The sequence below is a fragment of the Leopardus geoffroyi genome, chromosome D4, assembly GCF_018350155.1.
Source record: "Leopardus geoffroyi isolate Oge1 chromosome D4, O.geoffroyi_Oge1_pat1.0, whole genome shotgun sequence".
Classification (NCBI taxonomy): domain Eukaryota; kingdom Metazoa; phylum Chordata; class Mammalia; order Carnivora; family Felidae; genus Leopardus; species Leopardus geoffroyi.
The window spans coordinates 16,820,703-16,845,481 of NC_059342.1; the positions used below are offsets into that span (position 1 = coordinate 16,820,703).

General features: G+C 39.0%; 1 protein-coding gene across 1 annotated transcript in view; it reads right to left on the reverse strand.

Moving 5' to 3' along the window:
* Nucleotides 1–24,779, reverse strand: part of TRPM6 (transient receptor potential cation channel subfamily M member 6) — an 88,557-nt gene that overhangs the window by 54,723 nt on the left and 9,055 nt on the right. Inside the window, exons 6-13 of the mRNA XM_045469692.1 lie at nt 23,166–23,394; nt 18,316–18,468; nt 13,032–13,178; nt 10,108–10,236; nt 8,506–8,757; nt 6,721–6,895; nt 6,402–6,516; nt 2,363–2,556 (exon numbers count right to left, since the gene is read on the reverse strand). Coding sequence (XP_045325648.1) covers nt 2,363–2,556; nt 6,402–6,516; nt 6,721–6,895; nt 8,506–8,757; nt 10,108–10,236; nt 13,032–13,178; nt 18,316–18,468; nt 23,166–23,394 — 1,394 coding nt within the window. The remainder of the gene's footprint in view (nt 1–2,362; nt 2,557–6,401; nt 6,517–6,720; nt 6,896–8,505; nt 8,758–10,107; nt 10,237–13,031; nt 13,179–18,315; nt 18,469–23,165; nt 23,395–24,779) is intronic.

Genomic DNA, 24,779 nt, shown 5'->3' on the forward strand with positions numbered 1-24,779 from the left:
ACATTAGCTCTTGAGCAGGTTTCTAATACTTGGAAAATATATAAATGGTGTCGCAAAAAGGGTAAAAATTGGTGCATTCTCTTCCTTCAGTGGTATCACTTAACTTAGGGAAAAAAATAGAGTTCCCTCAAACTTATTAGAAATGCAAACATCCCATTATTTTCCAATAAAATAGGCAAAAATATTGATTTTATGGCATGAAAGAATCTCTCAGAACTAAAAAAAAAAAAAAATCCAGTATCCTCACTCACAAACTCTAAATGCCTGTTTGCATCAAAGAATCTCTTAAGAATGAGGAACTTTACAGTTGTTATGATTTAATCTTTCTGTGGATTCCTAAGAGCAAACAACCCAAGGACCAATCCCAGTGACAGCTGCAGCCTGCATGTGTGGAGCGTTCTTGTGACTCTCCGCCAGGTGGCACTGCAGCCCCAAATGCAAACGATCTTCAAAACAGGATGGGAAGAAGTTTCAGAAAAATTCAAGAATTTTCCGGAACTCAGAATGAACACACCTCCATGCTTCGGCAAATTTACTTTCGTTATATACCGGAATCACCCTATAAGCCCAGATGAAGGCAAGCCCCAAATGTGGCCAAACCCCAGGCAATTCCAGGATCTCTCAGGTGGTCCACATTCTACTGTTAACTTGCAGCAGGTTCACGGACAGGCCTGGGACGGCTCTCTGTTAGAAGCCTAAAGTTTAGAGTATAGTTAGAAACCTTTAAATTAACTTCATTTGTGCTTTGGCTTCCTTATAAAGGCTGAATCTCTTGGGGGGCAGCGGATGGAAAAGAAAAATAAATCTCCGAAGTGACTCAAGAGGAGAAAAATACTTCACTGAGCCAATTACCAGCAAGAAGAAAAGCATATCATCCTATCAACCTTGTAATGACACCTGTCCTCCTAAAAGCCCATAGAAATGTATAAATAGTGCGCAATCCATTATCTGAAACTCCTGGAACCAAGTGTGTTTTAGAATTCAGAATTTTCCTTTTCTCGATTTAGAAAGGTAATACAGTACATGTACCATAAATGCAGTAAAATACCTAACTGAGGCTAGGGCAGTACCCGAAAATCCAACACATTATTTCTGCAGCAAAATCAATGAATATTCACACTACAAGGGATAAAGACAATAAATGGTTTCACATTAGTTCCATCAGCCTCTTTTATCCCAATGAGTCTCTAACTTAAGAAGGGGAAAAAAAAGCTTTCCATTTTCAGGTGTATTTTGGGTTTAGGGATTGATATAAAGGATTGTGGATTTATGCCACCCATTTCCTTTATATTCAGGGACTATCTAAAAATGGGCATGGCACCAATTGTGAAATTGCTTGAAAGGAACTACCAAAAGATCTGCAAAACCACAATAAGAAATGTTCTATTATAACAGTTAGTGTGACAGTCATATCGTGCAGGTTAAGATACGAATCAGCAGGGGCGCCTGGGTGGCGCAGTCGGTTAAGCGTCCGACTTCAGCCAGGTCATGATCTCGCGGTCCGTGAGTTCGAGCCCCGCGTCAGGCTCTGGGCTGAGGGCTCAGAGCCTGGAGCCTGTTTCCGATTCTGTGTCTCCCTCTCTCTCTGCCCCTCCCCCGTTCATGCTCTGTCTCTCTCTGTCCCAAAAATAAATAAAAACGTGGAAAAAAAAAAATTTAAAAAAAAAAAAAAAAAAAGATACGAATCAGCAAAATTAACCAGGAGATTCTCAAAATATGTAGACTTAAGCACTGCAAAATAAATAAATACATAAATATATAAGAAAAGTAAAGAAAAATATAAAAATGAGAATCCACATTTCTGCATCCTGAATTGTTCTTGAAAAACGAAACATTCATACAGAATCACCTCCATTCTCAGTAGATTAGAGAACCAGAGAATCAGGACTCTGGTTAACAAGTGAAGCTGTCTTATCTCTTCCCCTTACTCCACAAGACCTTTTGTAATCCCTTTCTATGTCAATCCTGTCTTCCACAACAAGGAAATGAGTCTGGGTCACTGTGACTACTCCCTAGGAGTTATTCTAATGCCCTTCCACGTAAGCAGAGAAAACAAGGTTTTCTAGGCGACAGAAAGCCTTTGCACACTTACGGGGAAATTTTGTCCCTACCTATTTCTTTCTTTCGAAGTATCGGTTAATCTTGGCAAACGTACTACAACCACATGATGGAATCAATGTATTTACTCAGATGCAGGTCCTCTATTTACTTAGACCCAAGTCCTTAGCAGACACTCGATCATCAGTGAAGTCCTAGAGCCTTCCATCCTGTGCCCGGAATTTAACTGACAATGTTCCAGCGTGTCTTCACGTTGGATCTCCACTCTTACTCTCATCCTAGTGCCCCACCGATGAAAACTTACTTAATCCAACATCACCCTCGTCTTGGTCATTTGGAGCTCGATGATGGCAAAGACGGCGAAGGAGGAGTCCCACATGGCTCAGCAGGATGAAAGGTGGTGGCAGCCAAGGCTTCTTGTGATAAGTCATGATGTAGCGATAGCGATTGTACTTCCATAGTTTATTGGAAATGGATTTCATATCCACGTAAACATTACTGCAAGTTGTAGTTAAGACAGGGATAACTTTTTAATATGGCATCCTGAAACATCACAGATCCTTTCTCTACTTTCCAACTTTTTGATTGGTTCACCTGACCTTCCCAGCCTTAGCCAATAAAAATAATATCCATTGCCTTTGTGATTCTTCTTCCACCCAAAAAGATACATTAATCACCTTCTACAGTAAAATATGCTAATCAGAATAAACAAAAAATAGGAATGACAATCAGAGAGAAAATGCTAATGTTTTAAATGCAATGAACAGAAACTGAAACTTTACACTATTCTTGGTACACCATCTCTTCTCACATAAGAAGCTCTTTTCAGTCCATAATTCACCATTCACAGTAACTACTGTTAATGTTTCTCTCTATTATCAGCCTTATGAAGAGATTCTCCTCATGTCAAACATGAGAACTGATAGAATAATCCTAGTTAAAACACACCCAAAGGAAAGAATGGTAATGAAGAAGCGACAGGGAAGAAAAATGAATTCACCCTAAAATAATCAATAAGGGCACCTTCTATGTAGAAACTAAACAAAATTACTTAGATTAACTTTACAATGAAGGTAATCCCTTATCAATAGGCTACCTTAGATGATCCCTTTTACATTAATTTTCATATGTAGATACTAGGGTAAATACTGATATTATAGAACTGTCCATGAAGTTGTGGTAGGTGGTACACTTACTCCAAAACACCATATCATCCCTAATTACTTAACTTTAAGTCTATAACACGATAAGTGCAGGGAGAGGACACAATGGAATGTCTATCTTAACATTCTGCTCAGGCTAATATAAAGTTTGGCTTTTATAGAGAAAGATGGCAAAGTGGCACTTGAGTAGGACAGGAGAAATTGGCCAGTAAAAAGACAGGCAGCCCTAAATGTGAGCGATCATAAAAAGAAGGAACCAGAACTATCCTGGAGAAAGCCAGCTCAGAATAAGAGGGAGGGGGAAGCTTCACAGAATCCATAAAGTGGATGATGGAAAGAAAGAAAACTGGGTTTGGCAGAAGAGACTCATAAATATGGAGAACAAACTGAGGGATGCTGGAGGGGCTGTGGGAGGGGGGATGGGCTAAATGGGTAAGGGGCATTAAGGAATCTGCTCCTGAAATCATTGTTTCACTATATGCTAACTAAATTGGATGTGAATTTTTAAAAATAAAAAATAAAATTAAAAAAAAAAGAAAGAAAGAAAACTGGGTTTGCTTTGGTTTTGTGAGAAGGGGGTGGGTACAGAGAGAATCCTAAGCAGGCTCTGTTCTCAGTGCGGAACCCGATGTGGGGCTCAATCTCACGACCATGAGATCATGGCCTGAACTGAAATCAAGAGTCGGACACTTAACTAATTGAGCCATCCAGGTGCCCCAAAAGATAGAAAACTGGGTCTTAACATAGTTCTCAAAGTGTGGTCTGAACCACAGCATTAGCATCACCTGAGGACATGTCAAAAATGTAAATTCATGGGCCCTAGCCCAGAACTACTGAATCAGAAACTCTAGCAGAGACGTAACATCAATCTGTGTCTCAGCAAGCCCTCCAGGTGATTCTCCTGCACCATCAGGTTTGAGAACCACCAGGATTAAATGCCAGTCACTCCAAGTGTAACTACAGCCCGTCCACCAGCAGGTGGCAATCTTCACAGTGTATTTCAGGGTGGTGGGGGGGGGGGGAGGGGTTGTTTGTCTGTTTTTGTTTTTTTGTTTTTTGTTTTTGTTTTTGTTTTTTGTAATTCTTGCTATGAAGAATTTAGAATGGGCACCTGGACAAGTAGTCATATCTGGGGTTTCTCAGCTCATTGGTCCTCAGGCTGTCCATCTCTAGAGAGAGACAACTGTCTATGTGAGGATTTCTCAACCTCTCTTTTGACACCTGCCATTTTTGAGAAGCAAAAATCTCATACCCACTCTAAATATTATTTGAAATGTCATAAATAATAGCTATACTAACTAAACACCAGGATATGTTAGACATTTATAAAATGGTGGGACTAAAAGAGATGACAGTTACATAAGCTTGTAACAAACAGAAAGGTACATCTTCCCATATATTTGCAACAACAGTCATTTTTTTAGTATTCTGATTTATTTTGCTCCCCTCCAGCCCTTTGCTTCCCTATTTTCTTCACTTATATTCCACTACATTGGTTTCTCTTCTTTTATATTGCCCTCTTCAGTGGGGTAATCAATGAATAAAATACTAAGCATACTGCCTGGCATAAACGAGGCATTCAAAAAATACTAGTTTCCTCCCATCACTTCACCTGATTTCTTTTAACCATTGAACAAATATATTTATGCACTCTTTTTGGTACTTGGGAAAATTTTTTCAGCAAAAAAGACAATACGATATCTTGTCCTTGAGGCACTTATATTCCAGTAGACAAAAAAGACAAACAGGAAAAAAAAACATATAAAATATAAAACTTGTATATACACAAGTGGGTACAAAGAAAGAAGAATAAGGGGGACCAGGCAAAGAGATGGCTGAAGGAAAGGGTGGTGCGCTTTCAAATGCCATCCTTAAGTTAGGTCTAATTAAAAAGGGAACATTTGAGCACAGGCTTGAAGGGGGTGAGGGAATGGGTCCCACTGATACCTGAAGGAAGAGCACTCCAGGCAGAGGGAACAGCAACTGCAAACACACCTGTGCTGGTTGAAAACCTATGGGTGTGTATTGGGGGGGGGGGGGGGGCGGGCAGTGTGGTTGGAGGGGAAAGGGTTAAGGGAAGAGTAGTGTGATGTGTGATTTTAAAAGCAGCAGGAAAACCAACTCACCAGGGCTCTCTAGGTCATGGTAGGAATTGTGAAATGGGGAACCATTGAGGGTTTGGAGCAGAGTAGTGACACCATCTGACAGATGTCTTTGAAGAGTCATTAGGGACAACTGTTGATAAAAGTATATAGGAGCCAAAGACAGAAGCAGAGAAATAAGTAGGAGGCTCTCCGGTAGCAGTGGGGTGGTAAGAGGTGGTTGGATTGATGATCTATTTGAAGGCAGAGTCAACAGGAGTCCCTGGCAGTTTAGAGGTAGAGACACAAGTAGCATTAAGAATGACTCCAAGGCTTTTGATCTGAACAACTGGGGAAATGGAGATTTGATGGAAACTTGTGGTCTTCTCCCTAGATTTGAGAAAGATGACAAGTAGAATGAGTACATGCTGGCAAAGAGAGGAGATCAGGTGGACACTTAGAATTTTTAGAATTCTATTATACATCCAACCGGTAGCAGATAAGGGGGCAGTTGGAGCTGTAAGACTGCAGTTCAAGGAAGAGATTCGGGCTGGAGATACAAATTGGAATTTGTCAGCATTACAGGAAACTGACCAAGATCACCAAACGAAATGTAAATAAAAGATGAGCAAGGTCTGGGCCCAGGGAAGTTCCAAGGTTAAAAGGTTGAGGAGAAGGAGATGATCCAGAAAAGTAGACCGAGAAGAAATGAAAAGGGAGAAAGAGGAAGCAAAGAGGAAGACATACTGGAGCCAAGTAACAAAAAGTCATCAAGAAGCCCTCAGTCAGCTTTTAATCTCAGCAACAGTTATTCTTCCACGATTCCGACTTACTACTTTACTACAATGCATGATCTCCTTCCATTCTGCTTTTATTACTCTCTCCATTTATTGTTGTTTTTTTTTTTTTCCTTTTCTTGTGCTCTCTTCCCTTCCTACCAGTAATTTCATGCCCATGTTTTAAAACCATAATGAAAAGGGGGAGAAAATGGCACACACAAAAACCAAAGGTTACATACCCAAAATATGAGAATCTACTCAAAACAACTGCCCCCATTTTGATTTAAATAAAATAACCATATTTAACTAAAATAACCTACTTGAAAAAAGCAATCAACAGGTTCACCATGATGATATACTGCACGAAGAGGTAGACAGCTTGGAGGAACGGAGTAAGAAAAGAACCAGGAGGGCAAGACGGATGGCTTGCACAAACTACAAATAAAGAATTTAACAGAATGAGAGATAAGATGAATCACAGTCCTATGGTTCTACACAAATATTTATCACATTAACTTAGCAGAATACCATAAATTTTTGACATCTTTAAGATCCAGATGAATATTTTCCAGATTGTTTTTTTACTCTGAGTATCTACAAAGGTTTGATTTCTGAACGATGCCAAAATCCCCAACACACCATCTATATCTGAAGCATAGACTTCACCATATATCATCCAGTATGGCTCAAATACAATATCTCGAGCAAGGCTCCAAGATGGCAGTTGCTTTGGTGAAAGAATGGCCTTGCGTGCCACTCCAAAGCTCAGCAGGACGATGGCCATCATGATCACAATGTAGAACATGTTTGCGGTCTGCAAAATAACACAGCACAACCAGAACTTTACCTCTGATTTTAAATTTAGAACAAATCAAACACCAGCAGCATTCATAATCACACCTCCCAGTATTAAGACTGTCTAGTCATTGACCAAAATGCCGTAGTCCATGACTAGCTGGGTTTCCTTTGGCTAAACCATTTCCTTCTCTCTGCCACAACATGTTTCATGTCAATGTCTGTCTAAAAACATAGATGTGTTGAGGGTGAAGAATCTGTGCTTAAACAAAAAATAGGGAGTATTCAAATTGGTCAAAGGAGTCCTTATCCCTAAGGTTATCTTCAGGAATCGATTAGAGACTGAGAAATGGATCAGGTCATGTTCACTTCACTTACTAAATGTACATCAGTTCAACCCTTTTGTTCACTTATTTCATGAGTATTTCATGAGCTCCTCTGAATTTCTTAGCCTCCCTTCCACAAAGCTGGTACCATATGACCTATTCTAACCGATAGCCTGTGGAGTGGCGGTCAGTTATTTTAATTCCTGCCCAGAACAGTTAAAAGCTGTTAAACTTTCTCCATCCCTCTCATTCCCCACCACAGGAGACCTTGGAATCCATGTTATGTTGACATGGCACTGTCACGAGATAAAAGGATTCTGGATCCCTGAGTTATAGGGTAGAGCTCAGCCCCCATGAACACTCATTAAACTTTGCATTAGGGAGAAATAACTTGTGCTGTCACCGAGATGTATCAGTTACCTCAGCACAACCTATCTGATAAGTATCAAAGCCACCAAGACCAGAGAACATTTCTGGTTTAAAAATATAAAGAAAAAAATTTTTTAAATAAAAGTGTAAAGAAAGGAAAATCTGTCTTTGGAGTTCTAGAGGTTCTCCCTCTTCTGTTCTCCTTTGTTCAAGCACTACCCTTCTCTCTCCAGAACTTGACCCTTCCCTGCCAGTGAGTATTCCAGAAGGAAAAGCCAAAGATGATCTGGAGAGTACTTCCTAGAGGGTGGGTCTCAGGTCCCTAAGCCAGTTGGAGAAGGCTAACCCAACTGCACAGCAGGCTCAGATGACAGAGCCGGATGGTCCAGATTTGAAACCTGACTGCCCTACTTATGCCCTGGGGAAATTTACTTAACCTCCATTTCCGTGTATGAAAAATATGGACAACAGTAACAGTGCCTATCTTATAATGTTATTTTGAAGATTAAATGAGTTAATAGGTACAAGTACTTAGAACATAGTGTAGCCCATAACGCGTACTACTTAAGGCTTGGCTGGGGGTGAGGAGATAAAAAGATACATTGAAAGTGTTAGCAGAAAATATTACTGGTGGTAGCCTCACACAAATCTGACCTTCGAGAATCACTGTGCTCAGAGACACATTTGATTCAATCATATCTTCTGGCCATAACCAAAAGGCTAATAAGTGGAGTCTCCTAATCAACCACCCAATATACTCTGCAAGGACATTTGTTAAATATGAGTTTGTGGTTATAAAGAAAGCAGGGACAACATGAGCTCAATGTCTGTGCTTCTATAAACAATTCTAAAGATTAAACTACTGGATGTGAACCATGAAAGTAGGTAAAGTCATTAAAAAGGACCCCAGAACACACAAACAGATCGTACTCACCATTTTTGCAATCATGGTCACATATGGACCTACGTGTTGATTCACGGCAAAGAAGTCCAGGAGCCGTGAGAACCAGAATATGATGTCTATGCAGTAGATGAGTCTTCCCGCTGTGTGCAAAGGAGGGTCGCCCCACCGAAGGCCAAAACCAACTGAAAACAGGCCAATAGCCACAGTTTCTATTAGGTTCCAGTACTCACTAATCCACACCTTCACCTTTTGAGTAAACTTCCCAGGTTCTGAAATACAGACCTAAAAGAAGAAAGAAAGAGGGAAATTTAAAGAATGGAGTGTGACCCAAGGGGTTCATAATACTGTTCTTTGGTACATCAACTGCTAGCTTAGAGAATAATTTGAACCCCACCAAACCTTAGATCACAAGGGTATTTTAGAGCCTTCAGTTATCCTTGGCCAATGAATTATTAAAACTATTCTATAAATGTGTTTTAATGTCACCAGCTATTTGAAAAACAAACCAGAAAAAAACAAAAAAGAATATGTTTTCCTAGCTTTCATTAATCCTAAGCTAACACAGGGGGCCACCAAGACATTTAAAAACTCAGTATTACCGTGGATCTATTACAGCTACCTTTCTGTTTTCATGAGGGAGAGCCAGTACAGAGGAAACTGGTTTGAAACCAAGGAATCCTGTAATTGAGTCCTGCTACCACTACTTAGTGAGTCGTTGACACATCACTAAGAATGCCACACTAGAAGTCACTAGTATAAGAAATTACCCCTGCAAAAGAATATTAGACAAATTCAAACGTAAAGTCATAAACTTATTTTTCCCGAAGCATAAAAAATGGTGGCATTCAGAGGTTTTTCTCCTGAATTGTTTTCTATAAACTCCACGATACTGACTAGCAGGCGATACAGGTATAATTACTAAGAATACATTCACTTAGTATACAGTGTTCATCATATTAGCTCCAGGACAAAATGAATGTATGTGAATGCATATAGATAGAGACACATATACACTGACATGTAAAACAAAGTTATAGCTGCATATGATTATAGTTAAAACTGCATGAATGTTACCTCTGGGTTTTTTTTTAAGCGACTCGCTTGCAAAACCAAAAATGAAAGTTTTGTTTTGTCTTTTGGACTACTTGCCTCAGGGATTCTCAGTTTCAATTTTCAAAGGTGTTTAGGAAAATAATTCAAAAGCCATCAATGAATTCTTTCCTTATTGCACAACTCTGGCCACTTATTTGCCTACTGTAAAATGAGGCTGACAAGGTACAGTAATGGTAGGCTATAAAAATCAATCTAATTAAAAAGAAAAAAACCTTCTGGGAAATCAAACAGTTGGAGGGTCTAACAACAATTAGATAGCCTCACTCTAAGACGGATAAACACACCTGGACGTCTTTAAAAATAACTGCTTTCAAAGAGCAGCAACCAGCAGTAAGTCTTTGGCAAGGATTAAGGGTTGAGATCAGAGATCTTCCCCTAAATACCCTTTCTATCCCAAGAAAATCAGGATCAGCATTGCCTGTCTCGCCCCCACCCTTGCTGTATCTGTCCGTTTTCATCACGAGCCCAAAACACCTCTTCCTAGAGGTGGAGAAGACAAAGGTAGAAGGGACAACTCACCTCCCTGACCTTCTCAATGGCATTGGTGAAGATATAAATGATAACAAGCCACTCTTGCACGCTGGGCTGGGGCTGCATCTCCACCAACACAGTGTAAGTGAACAGCATGAGGAATGCCAAATATGCCATCTATGAGGGGGACACACATTCCCTGGACATGAGTGAGAGTCGTAATGGAGAATGCCAAGTAGACACAAACCAAGCCAAGGAGAGACACAAAGGAACTTCAACATGATAACATGGAAATATAACTTCCGTTTACGCAGAACCTGATTTCAAGGAAAGTACAAGAATGTACAGTTTTCTATGCCAGAATTAATGAAAGCAATGAAGACCGCTGTTCCCAAATGCATGGAATGGGGCACTGTCTCATCTTGTTGGCTCCTGACCAGAATTTCTGGAACCCGGCCCATGCCGACATGGACATCATCAGGCTAACGACAAACCGAGAGAGAATCATACACTTTCCCCTCCCTGTAAGCATAGAAGACACGTGCCCCAAGTACACCAAGGAGCAGTATCAGCAGGTGTCTATTTTCGAATGTAATAAAATGTGACATTAGCTTCTGCTGGGAGTTTTATTTTATGTTGATAAAAACATCCTGGTTAGCGGGAAAGTATCGTCCAACTGTGAGTCCTTGTAGTGAAAGACTGTTCACATTTTTATCTTCAGCACTCAAACTAACACATGGTAGACATTCAAGAAATGCATGTTTCATTTTTAACTATATATATTAAACCTAGATTTCCAATATCTTCAAAAAATTAAGACACACTAAGCACACACATATATAGACACATAGGGACTAATAGCTTTGTAATCTTTTCCAACGTTCTTATTATCTTAAGATATATTCCCAGAAGTAGAATCACTGGGCATACACATTTAAACCCGTGACAATGCTACTAAATTGCCTATCAGAAAGGCTTTACCAGTTTCCATAATCACCAACAATGCATCAGACCGTGCAGTTCTTTTAATGGCTTCAGTGGCAATACATAGTGCTAGCTGATCGACAGATGTATTAAAGTCCCAGATCAATAGCGAGGGACATGTGTGTGTGTGCGTGTGTGTGTGTGTGTGTGTGTGTGCGTGTGTGTGCGCTCATTTTCATTCTCAAGGAAGTGAATCATATTACTTTAACCTGAATCTCTATTTTCAGATCGTTCTGAGCTCTACCTAAGCTTGGTACATTACCCTCCCAGTAGAGTTCTACACAGAGAATGGCCAAAACCCCTTCTAACTACACAGTAGTCATTGTATATACCATGTGTGGTATTTGGGGAAGGCATGGTGGGTATTGCTGCCTATGAGATAAAGAGTTTAGAAAAGCAAGCACATAAGAAAGTTAAGGTAAATTCTGTTAATTCTATATTTCTCAAAGTTTATTCCTCAAAGTCTAAGCATGTTTGATGACCACTTAGACACATAATTTAAATAAATTTGTTCTATCAAGTAATCTTCTTTTTTTTTCCTTTTTGTCATTGGCTTCATGATGACCAAACACTAAATCACCATAGATATTGGTAACATTGCCCCCTGATACTTTCTTTCTTTGCAACTCTTAAAAGATCCAAAAATGTTACATTTTTTCTTCTTCATCATCACATTTATAACAAGATACTGCTTCAGTAAAACACGCACATCATAACCGAGCCATGTGACATCAAGTCAAGAACGTCTGTGTTCACTGCTAACACTGTCCATTATGGGGGGGCAGACCCAGGTGGCTAATTTGTTCCATTTGTTTGTTAACTATGTGTTGTTGCTGTTCTCTTTGCTTAGCTTTACTCCTGTCCCTAAGAGTTCATCGGCTGGAGATTTCCAAGAACAGAAATACTTGAATACTTTTTCCTCAATGACATGACTATGGCTAAAAGTCTCTCAAAGCTACTATCAGAGACTTTGGGATATTTTGTTACACATTCACAAAAAATGGTGAAACCTCATCATTTGAAGGAAGATTTGATTTTTGAAAGCGGAACTATGTACATATTTAATACGTATATGAAATACACGTTTGGATGGGCAAGTAAATATTTTGCAATGTAACACATTTAGATAAGTGTCCTTTTATAATCGCACTTCAAATGTTTTAGAAATACACAATTTGGCCAGGAGCAATTTAAAGTATAAGTAAGCATTAGAAAAATAAATGTTATTAAATAAATGTGAAAAGCACTCATTACATTTAAAGTGCAGTTAATGATTTCTCTGTATCACTACTATCAATATTAAATGTATTATTTATTTATAAAATTAACTTCTGCAATGTCATTGTCCTCCAAGGTGGAGGGGGGTGTCAGAAGAGGAAAATGAAATGAAATGAAATGAAATGAAATGAAGTGAAATGAAATGAAATGAAATGAAATGAAATGAAATGAAGTGAAGTGAAATGAAATGAAATGAAATGAAATAAAATAAAATAAAATAAAATAAAAAAAGTTTTATTATTCTCTCTGTATTTATAATCATATGTGATTGAAGACAAAAAGCAAACACTTTGCATTTTTTGTTCATATTACACATTACACCTACAAATAAAAAATCAACTCAACTGCTTGATTTCTTTGCCCAAGATGAGAAAAGGATCTATAGCCATCACTTAATTCTACAGCCACTACTGTTAATTGGCTGTTCCACAAAGTTTCACAGGCTCAGTCCCAGCAGAGCTAATAGGAAGCGCTCAGGAAAGAAGAAAATTCTTGTTCTTTTACTCCCATAGTAAGAGAGATTTGCTACAACCTGTCCTCACCTCCCTCCAATCTTCTCTCCTACCTCCTCTGTGATTCCCCTCATTTTTTTTTCTTATCGCATTTCTACATTTTATCACAAGTTGGCAAACCAGGCATATCATTATCAAAATCATCATTAACTATTGACCATCATGAAGCCTATTTTTAATTGCTGCAATGAGACCAACCGTATAAAACCAAAACTTGACAATTGGAGCATTGTAGAACTCATAGATTTTCCTGGTCCACGGGAGGCTTTGGGGACCACTCTTTAAATCAAAGTGCTGATTTTCATCTAGTTTCTCATCAGGGCCTCTCTCCAAATCACGGTCTTTCTGCAAAATAAATAATCATTTATTGTCAGAGCCTTAACTAAAATACTGATATTTGCAAACATCCAAAATATATAACTATTTATGAATATAATACATTAGAAATTAATTGGGCACCCACCTGCCAAATTATAATCTTAGTCTTGCGAGGAAAGAAAACTACATGTATTGCATAAATCTCTGACTTTTGGGGAAGGAGCCCAAGAGATCTCTGAAATGCAAGCCAAGCATCCGATAATGAAACCTAGTCAGACCAAGAGTAGTTCCAAGGGTTTAAAAGTGGTCCCTGCTCCTATTCTGCTTAACCTCCTTTGTCAGTATTTTGAAACCTAAAGATATCGTAACATTCCCCTGAAATCATTAACAGATAATACAACTATCTCCATAATAGAGGAAGACAAAATAGACACCTATCGATGATGTATTTCCCAAGTCCTAGGAAAGTTGGGCACAGCATGAGTTTTAGAATTTTGGCTTTGATAGCAGACATGTAGCCCTCATTGATGGCAGGGGTGCTGTGCCTAAAGTCCATGGACTCTCTGAGCTTCCAGGGTTCTTGAATCCTCCTGCAACTATACGCCAGTATTTGTGTTGTACATGCAAATATTTCCAAGGAAAGCATCAAATCTTTCACCAGTTTCTTACAACAGATGTGTCAGTCCAAAGGGGTTAACCCTTGTAGGTGACAAGCAATAATCATCTGTGTGGCAGACAAGGGGATGTATGACCGTGACTACACAGGTGTGCACACAGGATAAAAGCCTTGTAAAAAGTGGGGGGAAAGAACTGAAAAGAAAAGAAAGTATTACTTGTAGCCTGGTTGTTTTGGGGAAGAGGGAACTTAGGAATGGTAAAAGAGAAGCAAAGAGATGTCACCCTACTCCACAAAGCTCTGTGTGGTCCTAATTTTTAAACAGGAAATGCATTCCTTTTGTGACCTTAAAAATATTAAATGAGGGGCGCCTGGGTGGCGCAGTCGGTTAAGCGTCCGACTTCAGCCAGGTCACGATCTTGCGGTCCGTGAGTTCGAGCCCCGCGTCAGGCTCTGGGCTGATGGCTCAGAGCCTGGAGCCTGTTTCCGATTCTGTGTCTCCCTCTCTCTCTGCCCCTCCCCCATTCATGCTCTGTCTCTCTCTCTGTCCCAAAAATAAATAAACATTGAAAAAAAATTAAAAAAAAAAATTAAATGAAAAGAAAGCAATGTTCTCTGATGCTTCTTTGACAAGTACGTTTCTCATCCTATCCACCAAAGATCTCTCTCTAGTTGTCACACCTGCAAGACTGGTATGATTTTACAAGACAAGGAATAAACGAAGTGTTGCTTGAAATGTCCATAAAATTGAGAAAATGTCATTTTTGAGGCTTCTGGCTTCTAGACAGGTTATCTCAGTGTCTGATTGATGGCTGTCATTCACATCACTTTGGGCAATGAAATTGGGGTTGTGACTTAAAAGTATAGGAACTGATCTGGTTCCTAACAGGTTTGGACCAGCCCAGAGTTAAAATAGCTTAGAACCAATAAGAAAAGTCATCATTTACTGTGATTTTAATGACATCAGTACCACTTTAAGAAGACCCCAGAAAGCAATTTAAGTAATGACTTTGTGAGTAAATAATCTCTCTTATTATTTTTTTCTAGGAATTTCTCATTAGGTCTTACTTACTCTTGACAATTTGGTATGTGTTATAAAGCCCTAATTGGGCCTCTCTCTAAGTTGAATTCAAAGACACCCAACTACCATGAGGAAGACAATGTGAGAATATAAATTCAGATTCAGGACTTTCCTTCCCGCACCCTTATAGGAAGGTAAACATAAAAATGTTTCACTTAGCTAACTTTTTTTCTATTCAAATCTCAATATCATCAATCAAATGGTCTCTCTCTCTCTCTCTCTCTCCCCCTTCCTCTCCCCCTTTCCTCTCCCCTCTCCCCTGTCCTCTCTCCCTCCTCTTTCTTTTTCTCTCAAAGGAATCTGCTATCGGCAGGCACACAGGATAAAATTATAACTACAACAATCAACTCTACTAAAATTCATACCTATTTTCCATTATATTACTATCATCTTCCCCACTTAATGATGGTCTGATCAAACACATTATTGTTCAACTTTTGAAAACATTTTTTCATTGTAGTTTATCAACATGTGTAAGAACTCCTCCTTCTCCTTCCAAACCTGCTCCTTTTCCAAATATTCCCATATCCTTTCAAGATGCCCTCGTTTTAACCATCAACTTCTTGGTCGTATTTGCTACCTCCCTTTCATTCATGCCCCATGTTCAAACTCTATTTGATTCTTCACTTAAGATTTCTCTTTTCCTCTCTATGCCCATTGCTACTAACTCTAGCCAAAGCCCGAAATCCTCCTCATCTGGATGGTTACACCAGGCTATGTTCTCCGTTTTCAGCCTATCTTCTTGCCACGTCATCCTCTACGCTGGAGGCAGAATAATTTTCCTAATGGTCAGAGCATCTTGCTACCGTATCACATACATCCACGGGGTCTCCATTACCTACAGAAAAAATACCACATTCCCTCATAGGATATACAAGAGTCTCCATGATCTAGCCTCAATCTACTTTCCCAGCCATACCCACAAATATTTCCTCCTTGTCCCATATCCACTATAACCTGGACTCTAGCCAAGCCAAGGAACATATGATGTTTGACATATGCCTTGCAATTCCTGCCTCTGGGCCCCTACCTACTATCTGCCCTTCCACAGAAATGCTATTTCCACATAAGACCATCTTAACCACTACCTCATTCATGAAGCTGCCACCAATCTCCAATCCTCACTGACTGACACCAGATGAGAAGAATCTTCTTCTTCTAGTTAAGGCATTCTGCCATCTTGCTATAATTTGTTCCTAAGAAAGCTCCTGTCATCAAAAGTCATGCTTTCAAAGGGCTAGCAGCTAGATAAATTAAACTTCTGATGGCAAAGTTATTTTACCTGTAGAGACTTCAGTAAGGACTTTTATAAAACCTCATGAAGCAGATGCAGTGGGTGAATCTACACAGCTTCAGAACAATGGGCTTCCTTTTCCTATTACCGTGGTACTTTCGTTATATTCATTATCACCCACTATTACCACAAGGACAAACTACAAAGACCTGCTAAAAGAGCATCTACCTGTCTTCACTTTTCTCCCAAAATATAGAATACAAATTGTGTTCTTCAACTTATCAAGCATATTATATTTAATCAGCATTGTGAAATCTTACCGTCTCATCAAATGCTGACTCTCTGCTTAGCAAAATTCCAAACACAAAGCAGGTAATCAAAAACTATTGCTATAGTTAAATTCATAGACAAGAGAACATTGTTACTATGATTATAATCCATTCAGAACAGGACAAATTGAAACATTTTTTAAAAAATGCTTTAAATTGAATAATGCTGAGGTATCGCAGGTACTCTGCCTGATTATAAGCCCCATGGTGGCAGAAGCCACCATGCAGTGTCCCCAGAACATTGTATCTTATCTGGCACATGGGAGGTGGCCATTAAATATTAATTTAATTGATAAATTGATATGGCCATGTCCAAAGCATCCAGGTGGGCAATTGTTATAAACAGAACCGCTACAGTACAGCTAAAGTTTAATTTTTCAGGGAATTGTGAGAACGTACCATATTTTTCAACGTTAAGAGTATAGTTAATTGCCACTTAAGGAAGGACTTCCTACTCTAAAAGTTCCCCTTTCAGAATGACTGCTTGGTGGAATGCTCCAGCTATCTACAATGCCTTAAGTGTTTGTGGGAGCTTAGCTTTCCGTGAAACCTGTAAGAGCCAAAAGTGAAGTTACATCCACTTGCAAAGTACTATTTGCTACCAACTGCCAACATATTTATACACTTGTTTATAGATAAGTAGGTGGGTGGATGGATGGATAGATAGATAGATAGATAGGTAGATAAGCAGCTTTCTCCATTGTTCACTTCAATAAACTAACTCAGTGTGAACATATAAATGAGCAAATTCAAACAAAATATCTCACATATGACGACTTCATTCTATTTCTAAAGGTGTTAAGCCAACACTGCATTTCTTATCTTCCCTTAAAAAGACACTTGAAATGGTCTGTGCTTAGTAACCATATCATCCAGCCAGTACAGTCACAATTGCGACAACCTGATTGCCCAGCTTGGCAAGATAATTGCTCATGCATTCATTCCACAGAGGTTAGAATGCACCTGTCATCTTATACTCTGAGAACCCCAGATAAAACATCAGTCTTAGCAAAGTGAGGATGGAAGGAAGGGAGAGAGGGTAGAGGAGAGGAATACATATATACCCAAACAGGCATGAGAGTCAAAATATTTAACAACTGATCTGATAGGGGCATTAACCAATCAGAATGGATGCTCACCCAATCAAAACAGACGTCAGCCATACCCACTAATTATAATTATTTTGAATTTAATACTTATTGAATACATTTTTAGATACTATAACAAATACTTCACAAGTGCAAAAGCATATCCAAAAAAGATGCTAACTAAAGATGCCTCATTAAAATATTAAGTACCACAGAAGACGGTCACTGCACCTACAGTAATAAGTTTATAAGTAATGATCCAAGTTGAGACAAAAAAGCAAAAAATACGTGCACAGACAGAATACTGGGGACTTTCCAATGAAGACAGGTTGCAAGAGCAGTAGCTCAAGTTACTCAGGAAAGCATATACAGCTGGGAACTCATGTAAAATTAGTTGGTCACTGGATATAACAAATGTAAAAAAAATTGTGCAGTGAAACAGTAAAGATAATGCAAATTCTAAACCTGCATCTTAACAAATAAAGATTTTTAAGGATATGAGGCATTCCTCATTGTAACTTTAGAGAAACAGTAACTCTATTTATTCTACTTGTCACAAGGGAAAATGAAAAGTGAAGCAGCCATCAAGGCAGAATAAAGACTTTATTTCCCAAAGAAATGGGATATTTTGCTTAATCATATATGGGAGTTAATTAGACATATCATACATGCTATGCCTGATCATAGATAATATGACTAAGATTGTTAAATAAGTTGTTTCCTAAACAAATTTTGGGAATGTGTACATTTGTGCAGGTGTATGAAAATGTGTACGAATGCATATGAAAGCTTAGTTCCTGGGGATATTGTACTAACCGTATAAGCACTTTCTTTGGCATTGCTGGCGTTCTGGTCACCATAATACCACGCAAACTGGAAGTCCTGGGATTGGGGAACATGTGACATCTCTGCTTTGCTTTTAAATTCCAATGACAAAATGGTGGGTGGAAAAAGAATACTTATGATGATCTTTGAAAGAAAATAAAGCAAAATAAACAGTAAGAGTTACACAAGTCACAAGTATTAGCCAAGTAACAAAATGAAGATTTTCACGTACATATAGTGTCAGACCTATCCCCAATTCAGTTGATAACCTGATTCGACATGTACTTGTTGACTCAATTCCAATTCTAGAAGTGTCTCTCTCAGAAATACTCATAAATACAAGTGCATGTGTATAGGGATGATTGTTGCAGGGTTATGTGTAATAGCAAAAAACCTATGTCAACCTGGGGTACCTGGGTGGCTCAGTCAGTTGAGCGTCTAACTCTTGATTTTGGCTCAGGTCATGATTTCACGATTCATGGGATTGAGCCCCGTGTCGAGCTCTACACTGACAGTACAGAGTTTTCTTGGGATTCTCTCTCTCCCTACCTCGCTCTGCCCCCTCTCCCCTGTCAAGTAAATAAACAAACTTAGAAAAAAGTCTATGTCAACCTAAATATCCATCTCCAAAGGGATAGCTGGTGTAGGACAACCTAAGAGTGGAATATTATGCAATCATTAAAAAGATAAAGGCAATTTTTAATATAATGAAAAGATATCCAAGTTATATTGTTATGTGAATAAAAGAAAACTATATAATAACATATATAGTGTGCTCCCATTACTGTGCAAAAAGAAAATTAAAAATTAAAGAAGATACGTACATACACATATATGCATTTAAAGGCTTAAAAATATGTATACTACACTGTAATTATTTATCCATAGGAGCAGGCAGTGAGAAGTATTATTTTTCAGTAAGCATGAGCATATTGCTTTCATAACCTTTCAATGCCATTAAGTAGTTATCCCGTAAAACACATTAAAATGTATTCATATTATGAAATCAAGAATATAAAAACATACCAAGTGCCACCTTCTGGTGGATTCACCTCACATCCTACACAAATATTTTCTTTGCCAGTAAATCCCAAAGAAGGTATACATCCAGATATCCATAGTTCCTTCATTATTATTGCTATTATTCATGTATTTATGGGCTATTCAAAAGATTTTTTTTATTCAAAAGATTATTTTATGTTCAATTTATATGGCTTTTAAGAATAAATAGTGTAGGAGATATACTAAATGTTGTACAACTCAACTTCTTGAGCACTACTTTTCTTTCAAGCTAAAATCAGGCCTTAGTTCTCTGGGATTCGGTGAACAAAAATACGATTAACCCTGACTGCACACCATTCATGATTAAATAAACTGAAGTCATATCCTGGTCAACTTTCACTGCTGAAATGACTTTTTGTTGTATTTTAAAGCCTGATCTCCTATAAGAAGTTTTTCAGGACCGTCCCAGTTTTGACAGGGTTTTGTTTGTGTGAACAGTATATGCTTTCTCTTCAGATATGGAACCCAAAATACACACAGTCTTCTAGGTCTGGAAACATCATAGTTACCAGGCACAATGATGACATTACACTAATTAATTCCTAACCCACTTCCTGAAAAGACTCCACTTGTCCCTTGCAGGACAACTGCCTCATGAAACACTACTCAAGGATAGCGATATCCCATTCCCAAGGGATCAGTTGGAGCCTATCACCCTATAAGTATTTAAATGAGTTTTCTCTTCCACCAGACCCTATAAGGTCTTCCTCCAGTCTTCATCCACTTGGAATTAGTCTAACCAGGACACCTTACAATTATTTGCAAATGTGTTCTCAAAACTCACAAGCCAAACACTGGGGAATCAGGATCTACACAGGGAGAGCAATTTCCTGCAGCTCAGAGATTTTAAGTAGCTAATTCAGACTTCTTTCTCGACTCACTGTGTTTTGGGGCAAAACATTCAGTCTTGTTTCACTTAGGTCTCTTGGTTGATACAAGGTATATGAGGAGCAAAAATGTTATTAAGTTCTCAGTAAAAAGGATTTCTAGTAAACTAAACTATGTACAGGACACAGCCATGGGGAAAATTACTGCTCAAACTTGCAGCCATCTTACCCCATCTCATTCTCTACACATTTAAAAACAGTTATTGCCAGAGATTGTGTAGCTAGAGGTGGACCCATTCATGTCTCTGCTTCATCATTTCCAAAGTTGAAATCAAAACAGATCAAAGGAGAACTTCTAGAAACAGCTGTTATTTAATATTTTTAAAAGAGGAATCTATGTGAAATAAGTTTTGATTCAATTTTTCTTATTTTTGCAATCTCATTGGTGGAATTGAAATGTGCAAGTTCTTTTATTTATTTTATATATTATGCCTTTTATTTCTTTGTGTTTTCTATAGTGTGTCCAACAAAAACTATTTTTAAGAAAGTCGTCCTATTTGGGACACAAATTTTTAAGAACTGCAGGAAAAATAAAATAATATACAGTCTTAATGTATCTCTTAATTCTCATGTTTTATCCCTTTTAATTCAGTTTCTATAAGCATAAGGACTTTATAAGCTTGACCATAACCTAAAGCTTTAGATTTGATGTCAAAAGTCTCATGTTTTTAGTAGTTAACTAAATTACTCTTGATAATTCAAGATGAGAGGTGAGGCCAAGCTGTAATGGGTAGAAGAATCTGGAAATGGGTGAACAAATGTGTTTGAGGGCAGCTTTATAAAATAAGCATTTAAGGGACACCTGCGTGGCTCAGTCAGGTAAGTGTCCTACTCTTGAATCTCGGCTCAGGTCATGAACTCCCAGTTGGTGAGACAGAGCCCCACATCAGGCTCTGCACTGACAGTGTGGAGCCTGCCTGGGTTCCCTCTGTCCCTCTCTCTCTGCTCCTCCCCCATTCATACTCATTCTCTCCGTCTCTCAAAATAAATAAATAAACTTAAAAAAAAATAAAATAAAATAAGCATTATTCCCTAAAGCATCACATTGGATGAAGAGAACAGAAGTTGTTGGTTTTATTTTTTATTTTTTTTTTTTTTAATTTTTTTTTTTTTTTTTTTTTTAACGTTTATTTATTTTTGAGACAGAGAGAGACAGAGCATGAACGGGGGAGGAGCAGAGAGGGAGACACAGAATCGGAAGCAGGCTCCAGGCTCTGGGCCATCAGCCCAGAGCCCGACGCGGGGCTCGAACTCACGGACCGTGAGATCGTGACCTGAGCCGAAGTCGGACGCTCAACCGACTGAGCCACCCAGGCGCCCCAGTTGTTGGTTTTATTTAGTTTATTGTTGGTTAATATTCTTAAGATGAAAAAAACTTCACTAAAAAGGCTCATTTAGTTCTGTTATAATTATCAGAGGTAATGGAGTTTACTAAGAATGAAATCTTGTATGGGAATGCAAGCTGGTACAGCCACTCTGGAAAACAGTATGGAGGTTCCTCAAAAAACTAAAAATAGAACTACCCTACGACCCAGCAATTGCACTACTAGGCATTTATCCACGGTATACAGGTGTGGTGTTTCAAAGGGACACATGCACCCCCATGTTTGTAGCAGCACAATCAACAATAGCCAAAGTATGGAAAGAGCCCAAATGTCCATCGATGGATGAATGGATAAAGCAGATGTGGTATATATATACAACGGAGTATTACTTGGCAATCAAAAAGAGTGAAATCTTGCCACTTGCAACTGCATGGATGGAACTGGAGGGTATTATGCTAAGTGAAATTAGTCAGAGAAAGACAAAAATCATTTGACTTCACTCATATGAGGACTTTAAGAGACAAAACAGATGAACATAAGGGAAGGGAAGCAAAAATAATATAAAAACAGGGAGGGGGGCAAAACAGAAGAGACTCATAAATCTGGAGAACAAACTGAAGGTTACTGGAGGGGTTGTGGGAGAGAGGATGGGCTAAATGGGTAAGGGGCGCTAAGGAATCTACTCCTGAAATCATTGTCGCACCATATGCTAATTTGGATGTAAATTTTAAAAAATAAAAAAATAAAAATAAAAAAAAAAAAGAGAATGAAATCTTGTATATGTTTGTATATGCTTCCAACTTCTAACCACCTTCACAAGAGAATGCCTTTTGATGGACAGAGCTGGTACAATCATCCCCATTTTTAAAAAAGAAATCGGGAGATAAAGTAGTGTTAGAGGCTCCCCTGGGAAGATCCCGGCTCATCTGTGAGAGCCGAAGATAGTAACTGGCTTTCCTGAATATACTCTTCCACAACAAGGGAAAAATGAAGTCCAGAATACAGACCTTCAGAGTAAACCAATATTAAATTCTATATAGCAAGTAAATACATCTTTTTTTTTTTAAGTATACTTATTTATTAATGAGAGAGAGAATGAATGAGCAGGGGAGGGGCAAGAAGAGAGGGAGAGAGAGAAACCCAAGCACTGACAACACAGAGCCCATCGTGGGGCTCCATCCCACGAACTATGAGGCCATGACCTGAGCCAAAATCAAGAGTTGGATGCTTAACCAACTGGGCCACCCAGGCGCCCCAAATACACCTTTTTCTTTCAATTCAAGTACAGCTGACCCACAAGGTTACATTAGTTTCGGGTGTACAGAACAGAGACTTGAGACCTCTATGCTTGCACTGTGCTCCCCACAAGTGTAGCTACCGTCTGTCTCTACACAACACGACCACAGCACCACTGACCACATTCCTTGTGCTGCGCCGTTCATCCCTGTGGCTTACTCATTCCATAACTAGAAGCCTGTGCCTGCCTCTCCCCTTCACCCATTTTGCCCATCCCCCCAGCCTCCTCCCCTTTGGCAACCACCAGTGCGTTCTCTGTGAGTCAATGTACCTTTAGCCAAGCATGTTTCCTCATTTTCAGGCGCCCAGTCCACATGTCTGTCAGCAGCATCTGGGTGCAAGTATGTGAAACGAAGGGCCGCAACCTTCCAGACACGGCCAGCTTCAGACAGGTGGAATCGCTCCAGTTCTTGAGTTCGCAGGTCAGCAGTTTCATGGCCATTCTTTCATTCTGCTTGAATGCCTTCTCCAACACATCCAGGGCAAGCTGGCCAAACTGTCTGTAATGACACACAGTTAGTGGCAAAAAAAAAAATATATATATATAGGTGAGAGTCCCAGTAACATTCAAAACGATGAGACAGGAGACTCAGGAAAGACCGATGCAAAAGAATGAACAGCAACAGAATAACCTCAGATTGCAGAAGCTATTTGAAAGTGATTGCTGCTCAGATGAATGGTTCTCCCTTTCCAGAATTTGGTTTACACCAGGCATGGCTGAGCTATCTATTCATGGGGAGAAGCCTGTCTACACTACAAACCAGGCTATATATAGCTTGGTTTGGGGCTCTCTGACAAGACCTACTAAAGAATTTTTTTACAGAAAAGACTGTTCAATACTGAACTAGCGATTAAGGAAAATCATGGGGTCACCCTTTTTTTCCTTAACATTTTAGAAAATAAATAGATGACTTGAGTAAGAAGCTAGACTTGGAGACATTTTTGGGGATGTTGTTTACTCTAAGAAGCAGACCCTGCTATTCTCTCGGAATCTTTTTTTTTATTATTTTTAAAAACTGTGTATATATTTTGAGAGAGAGAACAGGGGATGGGCAGAGAGAGAGGGAAAGAGAGAGAATCCCAAGCAGGCTCCGAGCTGTCAGAACAGAGCCTGACTCAGGGCTCAAATTGAGCCTTCCAGGTGCCCCTCTCTGGAACTTTTATTTTATTTTATTTTAAGTTTATTTATTTTGAGAGAGAAAGAGAAAGAGCGAGCAGGAGAGGCGCAGAGAGGGAGAGAGAGAATCCCAAGCAGGCTCCATGCTGTCAGCACAGAGCCTGATGTGGGACTCAAACCCACAAACTGTGAGATCATGACCTGAGCCAAAATCAAAAGTCTGACACTTAATCGACTGAGCTATCCAGGCGCTCCTCTCTGAAACCTAAAAGTCACAATTACACATTAGTTTCCATTAACTCTAGCCCCTCTTCTTTCCTCACTATTATAATGCTTCAGTAATAAAAAAAAAAAAAATCAAAACTATTTCTAACTTTTCTGTCTTTTGCCATCATGCTCTGGTTCTTTGACACACAACACATTTATTTGTTTTCCTGCCTGAAAGGTACTACAAGTAAACAACAAGTTTTCACTTAACTTAGTATCAAAGAGTTTGAGAGTTCAAAATCATTAACTGAACATTCTATGTGAGGAAACTAGAGTCCTGAAATCTGGCCAACTAATCACCCAATTAGTAAACAGCTGGACTAAGACCAAAACCCAGCTCTCCTAATTTGAGGACCAACTCTCGACTCTCTTCTGCTTGTTCCACAAAGCACCCTGAAATACCTAAAGACCCTTATTTACAGGAGAGCCCAGGAAATGCACGGCAACAAGTCCATGCGTCTTACAAGTTCTAAGTTGAGGGAGATAAAAGTGTCTAACCAT